At 42.5% G+C, this 9,977-nt stretch overlaps 1 protein-coding gene across 1 annotated transcript; it reads right to left on the reverse strand.

Annotated features, from left to right (window-relative positions):
• Positions 1-603: 603 nt before the first annotated feature.
• LOC136836158 (uncharacterized) lies at positions 604-2,486 on the reverse strand. Its single transcript, XM_067100156.1, has 3 exons — positions 1,512-2,486; positions 1,170-1,394; positions 604-900 (listed from the first exon to the last, which is right to left on the reverse strand). Exons 1-3 carry the CDS (start codon positions 2,484-2,486, stop codon positions 604-606), a joined length of 1,497 nt encoding a protein of 498 aa, XP_066956257.1.
• Between the last annotated feature and the right edge of the window lie 7,491 nt (positions 2,487-9,977).

Here is a 9,977-nt window from a genome sequence, read left to right on the forward strand (position 1 = left end):
GGAACCTTTCCACCATTCCATTGGCTGCAGGGTTGTAGGTGGTAGTGCTGTGGTGAGTGGTCCCCAGCAGGCGTGCCAGGGCAGTCCACAGCTCGGACAGGAAAGCAGGGCCCCTGTCCGTAGTTATACGGTTCGGGACACCGAACCGGCTGATCCAGCTGGAGAGGAGGGCCTCAGCGCATGCAGTGGAGGTGGCTTCTTCCATGGGCGTAGCTTCGGCCCACCTGGTGGAGTGGTCGATGATTGTTAGAAGGTATCTTGCTCCTCCTGATGAGGGAAGAGGACCCACTGCGTCGACCTGGATGTGCCCGAAATGTCTCCTCGGCTGGGGAAAATCGCCCGCCCCAGGCTCGTTGTGCCGCCCCACTTTGCTGGCCTGGCACTGCAAGCACTGCCTTGCCCAGGCCATCCGTTCTTCCATATGCCATGCCAAACGAACATCTCCATCAGCACTCTGGCTGTTGTCCTTCCGGAGGGGTGGGGCAGTTCGTGGATGACGTCGAAGACCAGCCGACTACGGGATGTGGGAACCAGTGGGTGGGGACAGCCAGTGCTCACGTCGCTCAGCAGTGTTGACACTCCAGGGCCGAGGAGCACGTCCTTCTACTTCAGCGACATGGCTGCTGTGCAGTAAGTTGGGGTCTCTGGGTCGGCGGCTTGTTCGCGGGAGAGGTCCTCGTAGTTGATCCTGAGTTGCTCTGTGTCGATTTCGACCCTCAAGAGGGCATCAGCTACTGTGTTCTTCTTGTTGGGGAGGTACTTGATGGTGCAGGTGAACTCCGCGACGGCTGCGAGGTGCCGCTGCTGCCTGGAGCAGCATGCATCCCCCAGCTTCGTGAAGGCGTGGACCAGCAGCTGGTGGACCGTCCAAATCGAGAAGGGCTTACCCTCCAGGAGGAACTTGAAGTGGCATACCACCTAGTACACTGCAGAGTTCCCTGTCGAAGGTGCTGTAGCAGGACTCAGTGGGACTGAGTTTCCTGCTGAAGAAGGCGATGGGCTGAGGGGTTCCGTTGATGACTTGTTCCAGGATGGCCCCGCAGGCGACGTTGCTGGCATCCGCCATCAGCTGGAGGGGAGTGCTAGGGTCCTGGTGGGCCAAAGCTGTTGCCTTGGCGAGGGCGGCCTTCATCAAGGAGAAGGACTACTGGTTGGGGCCCCACTCTAACATCTTCGGACAACCATTGAGGACCTCCGTCAGGGGGCCATGGTGTGCGCAATCCCGGGATGAATCTCCTGTAGTAGTTGACCATTCCAAGGAATTCTTGTACGGCCCTGATGGAGGTAGGGGTGGGGGACCTGACGACAGCCTCGACCTTCGACAACACTGGGCGGACGCTTCCTGGGGATATCTCGTGGCCTAGGAATTCCACCTTCTCGACACTGAAGGTGCACTTGTCGAACCTGACGACAAGACCACTCTCCTGCAGGCACTGCAGGACCTTCTGGATGTGCTGTAGGTGTTCCTTGTGGGATCTGCAAAAAATTAGGATATCATTGACGTAGCAGACACAGAAGTCCAGGTCGCCCAGGATGCTGTCCACCAGCGTCTGGAAGGTCATGCCTGCGTTCCTCAGACTGAAGGTGAAGAAGGAAAAGATGTAGGACCTGAAAGGCGTGATGATGGCAGTTTTGTGGATGTCTTCTGGAACTACTGGTACCTGAAAATATGATTTCAAGAGATCTAATTTTGAGAATATTTTGGCCCATGGAAGGAGGCCGTTAGGTCCTGCATGTTTGGTAGATGGTAATTTTCGGGTTCTGTAGCGAGGTTGAGCCGCTTGTAGTCGCCACAGGGTCTCCAGGTGCTGTCCGCTTTCTGCACCATGTGAAGGGGGGAGGCCCATGGGCTGGGAGCCTTCTTGCATATGCCCGTCCGTTCCATCTCGGGAAAGGCCTTCTTGTCCTCCTGAAGGTGCTGTGGGGGAACCCTCCGGAACTTCGCATACATCGGGGGGGCCCTTTGTCTTGGTGTCATGATATATCCCGTGTTTGGCAGGGGCCCCAGGTACCTGACAAAGCTCGGGTTTGAAAACCTCCAAGAATTCATTCAGGAGGGAGCCATACTGGTGGGGTGAGACGGAATAGGTTGTGGGCTCCCTGGGGCCCGGCGACAAGGGCAGGGACTGGCAGGACTCGGTGTCCAGCAGGCGCTTGCGGCTGACGTCAACTGCCAGTCCGAAATGGGCAAGGAATTCTGCACCCAAAAGCGGGGTCCTAACATCTGCGACAATGAAGTTCCACTTGTACCTCCAGCCAAGGATGGAGAATGACAGGAGCCTGGTGCCGTAGGAGAGGATGGGAGACCTGTTGGCAGCCATCAGGGAGGTAGCCAGGTCCGGCGGTAGTCTGCGGTCCTCTCTGGAAGGTAGGAATACTGACCGCATGGTCCCAGTGTCGATCAGCATCATCCTGCCAGAGATAGTGTCGCGGACGTAGAAGCCTACTGGTGTGGAGCCCCTGGGTGTTTCGGATGCTGCTGCCATGTCGGCCTGAGAGGGTGGCCGCCGCCTCACCCATTTTTTGGAAGGGAGAAAAGGCAGGGGGCTTTGCAATTGCGGGGAGCTTTCCCAAACCTCTGGTGGTAATAGCAAAGCCTCGGCCTCTCCCTCTTCTGCTGGTGGGGTGGCCTCCTCCTATCGACGACGTTGGTGCCCTCTGTGGTAGGGTCCTCCGGCTGGAGGCAGTTGATGGGGCGTGTGGGCTTCCATGCCCGCTTCGCGACCCTCGTGGTGTCTGCCAGCTCCTGTGCCACCCTGATCAGGTTCTCGACCGGCAGGATGTATGCTTCTGTGATCTGCCCACAGAACTCTGGGAGTAGCTGCCGCAGGAAGATCTCCTTCGACAGGCTGATCTCTTTGCGCCTGCTGCTGCTGTCAGTCTCGGGGAGGAGGAGTTCCTGGAGGGCATGCCACATTTCCAGGAGGTTTATGTCCTGCCAGGGCTTGAGGGCGAGGTCGAGAGTGCGGGCAGCTTTCTCGGAGACCGGCAGGGAGCAGGTCTCGACAAGAGTGGCCTTTAGCCCATATTAGACTGAGTTTCTTTCCTTCGGTTTGGAGGCAAAGACTGGGTTCTTTTCAAATTTTCATAGTTGAAAATAAGCATTTAAATTCTGATGGAAAGGAAGATCAGTATCATAGTACTAAGAATATTAAGAATAAAAAGCCAAATTCTAAGCCATCTGTGTGTAATTGAATTGTAAATATTGTATAAATTGGCGAGAACCTGCCAAATACTGCGATATCTCTACAAATAGCGAGGTGCTACTCAGCTCAGCTGGCTAGTTTCCTTACACCGATTTTATGCTGGTGTCCCGGGCAGAAGGGCTATAATCCTATCTAATCCATCTAAATGCCATTTGTTTGTTGGAATCTTCTCTGTTGTACCTTTGTAGTTAGTTGTAGGTCAAATGAAAAGCACTATTTGTTTGCAGATAATTCGTAATCAATCTGATTGACCCATGAATAAGATTTTTTATTTTACTATTTTATAATTCGAAGACATTCTCAGTGAATAAGTGTATGTGTGTGTATATGTATATATATATATATATATATATATATATATATATATATATATATATATATATATATATATATATATATATATATATATATATATATATATATATATATATATATATATATATATATATATATATATATATATATATATATATATATATATATATATATATATATATATATATATATATATATATATATAATCTTATATATGATATATTATTACTGAATAGGATATACTTGAAGGTTATTTATTTCTAACACAAGATCACTGAAAAAAAGGCTTGTATTTTCATAGGAATAGTATTCATATTGTATGCTAATACTGTAGTGGCAGGCAACAGTATAGCGAAACAACACAGAAACAAGGAACAACACGACCACGTGGACGAGAGCACACCTATAAAACAACGCACCCGTGGAATATGCCACGGGTCAAGGTCAGGAAGGTAGGGCGAGGCCACCCGTGAGATTGAGGATTATGATAAAGGATTTACAAACTTTGTCGTCCTGGATCGGTTCAGAAAGGTCATACTATAAGCATTCCTTTCATTGATGAAGCTCATTATTAGATATAGCAAATTTTCGTGTTCATTTCTTATGTGCGTGGAAATGGAATGAATATCTGCTCATTTTCAAATCCCCGAAATAACCAATCCGTGTGTTGCAGACTAAATTATTGTTTTCATAATGCTTTGTAACCCTTATAGGCCTAAAATTACAATGACCATGCGCTGCTACGTGGGTGCATTGTAGGATCTATGCTGTTTAGGACAATCAGAACACTGAGTCATTCAATAATGTAAGAAATGATTCACTTTGTTATTTTATGCTTTCTGTTCACGTACGCATTCATAGTGTTTTCATATCAATAGTTATGATTAATTTTACTCTTATTTATTTTTTAGAAGTGTTAAAGGAATGGACATTTATTGTCTATCATAATTAAACTGCATTATTTTGTGCTTATTACATTTATATTCTTCGTTTAGGGAAGGATTCAAATTCTCGTGTTCAGTTCTTTTTATTTATTTGTTAAATGCTTTACTACATTTATGAAAAAAAGCAAATTAGCACATTTATAGACATTACATAAAATATAGTTCATTCACATATAATTTATACAAGAAATATATAATTTCCGATGTACAGTTCTTTCCTAATCAGCTGAAATAGACAAATACATTCTCTCTCTCTCTCTCTCTCTCTCTCTCTCTCTCTCTCTCTCTCTCTCTCTCTCTCTCTCTCTCTCTCATGACATTACCAATATACGTACAAAAATTACCACACTTTTTCCTCTTAGAATATTTGCATGGAATTAATTAAAAACGTGGAATATTTACATGATTTGTAATTAAGAATAAGAAAATACTTCAATAGATTACAACTACATTTCTATTAGAAAATTAATTTTCAAGAGTAAATCAATGCATAAATCACAAAAATACACATATCCTCTCTCTCTCTCTCTCTCTCTCTCTCTCTCTCTCTCTCTCTCTCTCTCTCTCTCTCTCTCTCTCTTCCTAATCCATGCAAAGTCCGAATGTGATGCTTTAGAAATTGTTAAGTGTGAAATTCTTTGAAACATGGAACTAAGCACAGTGGCACTTTACAGTCAGGACACCAGTAACGCGTATCTTTACGCTTAGCAGGTCGTTTACTCGTGTACTTGCAAACATAGCAAGCTCGTTGTGCTGACTGCTTTTTTTTTAGTTGCTGGAGAAAATTCTATGAAATGCAGTGCACCGACTCTTATCGGATTTCTCTCAACCAATCGGCGTCCTCCTTTACCATTATTTGTTCTGTCACTCGCAAATTTGGTGAGCATCTGTCTGATGACAGCCAATCGGAAACTTTTCAGCCGAGGCTTATTACCTGTTTTACTAGGTACATATTTTAGGCATTAAGTAAGCATATATCAAGGATGTGAAAGAAGAGTTTGATGTACCACTTTACTCTTTTCCTCACAGTCTGAGCAATACCAATTTGCATATCACTCTTGTCCACCATTCTCATGTTGATGTTGTAATCGGCTACTGCTGCAGGTTTGAGTTTAGCCTCATTAGTAACATTATCTTTTTTGCCACTGTCATCCATTTCGTTTGAATTAATCGCGGTGCGCATTATCACGTCTCTTTTATCGTGCCGCAACTTCCGGTGCCATTTTCTTTAAGGTATTTGCACAGTGACGGGCTCGTATAACAGTTGTCAGTATATAGTGTATGTCCTTGATTCAAGTAATCAGACATCATTGTTTTAACAACGCCACCGGAAACACTAAGGGTACGGTCAAATTGAATATCAGTTCCCTTACCAGTATAAACAATGAGGCCCAAAATGTACCCTGTTTCACAACAACAAATAATAAACAATTTGATCCCGAAGCGATGTCTCTTCGTTCTGATATATTATTTGAAACGCAAACGGCCCTTGTACATAAGTAAAGATTCATCAATAACCAAGTTTCTAAATGGCTTGAAAAATAGCTTGAACTTTCTTGTCAAATCACTTAGAATAGGTCGTATCAAGGAAAGCTTATCTTCTTTGTCTTGAGAGTCGTTGTTAGCAAAATGAAGAGTTCGGAGCAGCAACAGATACCGATCACGTGACATGGTCTTGCCAAAAATTTCAGTGCGTAGTAAAGGATCGGTGCTCCAGTATTCGTTGATTGCGGCATGAGTAAAGATAAAGCAAAAAAGGTGTATAACTCACTCACAAATGTATGTGACCACTTTTTTCTTATCGATGTTCGGCCTAGTGCAACATCCCTCATCTTTTGTGAATGGTATCGGTTTGTTTCTTCACTTATTTCCATTAACGGGGCATCAAAAAATGCTAGAAAATAGTCCATTTCTGGAATGTCATCCAATAGAGGGCAGTCGGGCTGAATTCCTGAAGAACTGGATTCGAAATAAAAAATATGAGGGTGGTAATCGGCACTACTAACCCACTGCCAGTTCACTTCATTTTCGATGCACGACTAGTTATCTCCGTCAAATATCACAGCTTCTTCAGGCACCGACTCATTTCGATTAGTGTTATCGTTGCCACCATCATTATTATCATCATCATTATCGTCTTCATGATCACTATCGCATAATTCATTTTCATGTGCACTGACCTCTTCCAAATCGTCTTCAAATAAAGGACCACTTGGCTCGTCATCATATTCATCTAAGAGTTTGTGAATGAGATCTCGGTCGTCCTCTACAGATGGGTAAGGATCTAGCCGGAAACGACGCAGATCTCTCGCACGTCTGCCTTTCATGACTGGGAACAGTCAAATGAGTAATCCCGTGACCCAGTTCCGTTTGTTGCCTTCTTAGTACTGTTTTGACCTACATTGTCTTAGACATGCATTTTATGTGCATGTTAACACCATTATTCACATTATATATATATATATATATATATATATATATATATATATATATATATACACACACATTATATATATATATATATATATATATATATATATATATATAATGGCTGTAAAGTGAATAATGATGTTAACATGCATACAATATACATGTCTAAGATAATCAATGTAAAGACCGCTCAGCTTCCAATTTATAGTGTTATGTTGCTATAATCACACATACGCACACACACATATATGTATATATTTATATGTATATATATAAGCGTTTTTTCTCTCTCATTTCTGTTATACTTTGATCAAATCTTGAAATAAGGAAAGCTCAGGGGCTACAATCTTTCCTTTCAACATTTCAACTTATCTTGCAAAAGCTTCATATATATATATATATATATATATATATATATATATATATATATATATATATATATATATATATATATATATATATATATATATATATATATATATATATATTTATATATAAGATATATATATATATATGCATTATATATAATATATATATATATATATATATATATATATATATATATATATATATATATATATATATGAAGCTTTCAAAATAAGTTGGAAGAAAGCTCATGAACCTGAACCCTTCATTTCAGGATCTGATCATAGTAACAGAAAGAAGAATATTGAAAAATATATAATTTATATTGAAATATATATATATATATATATATATATATATATATATATATATATATATATATATATATATATATATATATATATGTGTGTGTGTGTGTGTGTGTGTGTGTGTGTGTGTGTGTGTGTGTGTGTGGTTATGGCAACATAGCACTATAAATTGCACGTTGAGCGGGCTTTACCTTCAAGCAAACATATAACAGGAATAAGCAAAACCTAGTTATCCATTATTCATTAGAATAATCTTTATTCTAACATTTATAAAAAGACATCCAATATTTAGTGATCGAGTGGAATGCCTTGTAGCATGGGATTATATATAGCCCGACAAACATGATGGGATGGTGAAAGTGGGGAAAGTAAGGATGCCATATTATGTCATATCTGAGGCATGGTATTACTTCGAAGTAGAAAATGTAACAATGCATAGCCTATAAGTAAACAATAAGTAAACAGTACACGTGTGTCGCAGTAAGTTGTTTACAAACCGTGGTTACCCCTATAATCCTATTATAAGTACTCTGCCCCACCGTAACCGCTCTCTTCTCAAGGTCAATTGGGATATTTTGACGAGATGTTTTACCAATTTAGAATTATTATAAAAAATAAACATTACATACTGCTTGTTTGCAAATACTTCGAGCATCGGTAATTTGCTTTTACTACGAAATCGACTGTTTGCCTTTACAGGACTTTACGTATAAATGCCCGAAAATTCTCTCTCTCTCTCTCTCTCTCTCTCTCTCTCTCTCTCTCTCTCTCTCTCTCTCTCTCTCTCTCTCTCTCTCAACTCCTTCCATCCTTATTCATACAATAACCGTTCCCAGGTACTGAAAAAAATAATGCAATTTATACTTGTAGGCGTATAATAAGGGTACTTTTACCTGCAAACGTCGACTCCTATCAGTACATAAAAATATCATGAAAATAAGAAGGAAGCAGCAAATATCTGGACTCTCATCCACCGTGAAAGGGAATTATTGATAAACCTCCCCTAAGGGCAAAACAGAAGCCTTGGTAGCGTTACCATCGTCAGGGTTCGGAGTAGAACTGTCACTGTCTAAGGGCACCGTCGCAAATGTCACCTATGTCCGCCAACAATGATAGCCAGATATCAAAATATTATAATAATTCTATAATCTTGGTTAATATATTGTAGTCTTTGTGTTGTACTGGCATAGAATATCTTGGACTTACATGTGGTAATAATTTTAACGCGAAAAAAATCTGCCATAATGGCGGGAAATGGCAAACGTATATATACGTGAATAGTCTTTGTGACGAAAAGTAGCCGAACGTATAAATACGTGAATAGTCAAAGAAGGGTTAACTCCTGGAAGGTGGCAGGGCTTGACGTTGTCATTAACCTTGGGGCGACCTTCTTATACATCTCCTCTGGGCAATGTCCACCTCTAACACCTCGTCGGTCAGGCCTGCCACCTTCAATTGCCCCTTGACTCTGTAGAGCCAGGACGCTGCATTTTGATGGGTGAATGGAGGCAGCCTTATGCTGAGGGGTACCCTTGGTTGGTCCGTCAGGAGGGGCATCGCGCAGGGAGCAGGCACCGGCGTGGAGGAGCGCACAATAGGGGGTTGCCAGAGGGAGACGTTTGCCTCCGAGAAGTTCGCGGTTATTTGTATGTGGTGGGGATGTCTGTGTCCATGCTCATTCCACGCTCTCACGTGGAGTGTGAGGGAACACTTGCGTCAATACATGCTTGGGAGCGTGCCGTGTGGGTCTGCTAATGACACCGGTGATTTGCCGACGAGGGTCGGTGACGCCCGAACGCCTTGTTAGAGGGCCGTAGTTAGTCCGTTAGAGGCCTGGGTTGGTTCATCGGGCCAAGACTAAGTCGCCGTTTGCGTTCGTTAATGGCTCCGGGAACCACTCCAGGCGTCACCACTGAGAGGTGCGAAATAATGAGCAGGAAGGCAAGTACTGCTGGTTTATTGATGAAGCGACCCGCTTATAAAGTAGCATGTGGACGTCTGCGTATAACGCACAGACCGCGGGTACAAAAATTTACAGGTGACCTGAGGTCAAACTATTTTTCTACACAAAACAGGACAGGTACATATAGAAAACATAATGATTAACAATGACTGGTTAGACATAAAAACACTCTGTCGCACATACGTGGTGCAAGGTCAAATGAACAGATAATAAATATACAATTCATAATAATGAAAATAATATTGTGTCCGTCCGACCCTAGGTCGCACTTGAAGGCACCGCAGAAAACAAGATGTTCATTACAGAGAACCCATTGAGCAGGGACTTTACATGGCCCCTTCTTTGGTATTAAAAACAACAAAAGCTTATCATCATTGCAAATTGTTTGTCAATCATCTTAATGTAAAAAAAAAACATAATTGGATGGGCATTAACCAAGAAGTGC

The sequence above is a fragment of the Macrobrachium rosenbergii genome, chromosome 56 (genome assembly GCF_040412425.1).
Source record: "Macrobrachium rosenbergii isolate ZJJX-2024 chromosome 56, ASM4041242v1, whole genome shotgun sequence".
In the NCBI taxonomy this organism is placed as follows: domain Eukaryota; kingdom Metazoa; phylum Arthropoda; class Malacostraca; order Decapoda; family Palaemonidae; genus Macrobrachium; species Macrobrachium rosenbergii.

Bases quoted from the DNA above. Each gene is read 5' to 3' on its own strand.
- LOC136836158 (XM_067100156.1), bottom strand. From the start codon at position 2,486: ATGGCAGCAGCATCCGAAACACCCAGGGGCTCCACACCAGTAGGCTTC. The intron at 1,395-1,511 runs GTCTGCTACGTC...AGGTTCGACAAG, and splicing joins TGGGCGACCTGGACTTCTGT to TGCACCTTCAGTGTCGAGAA. The intron at 901-1,169 runs GTTAGAGTGGGG...TGCCACTTCAAG, and splicing joins CTCAATGGTTGTCCGAAGAT to TTCCTCCTGGAGGGTAAGCC.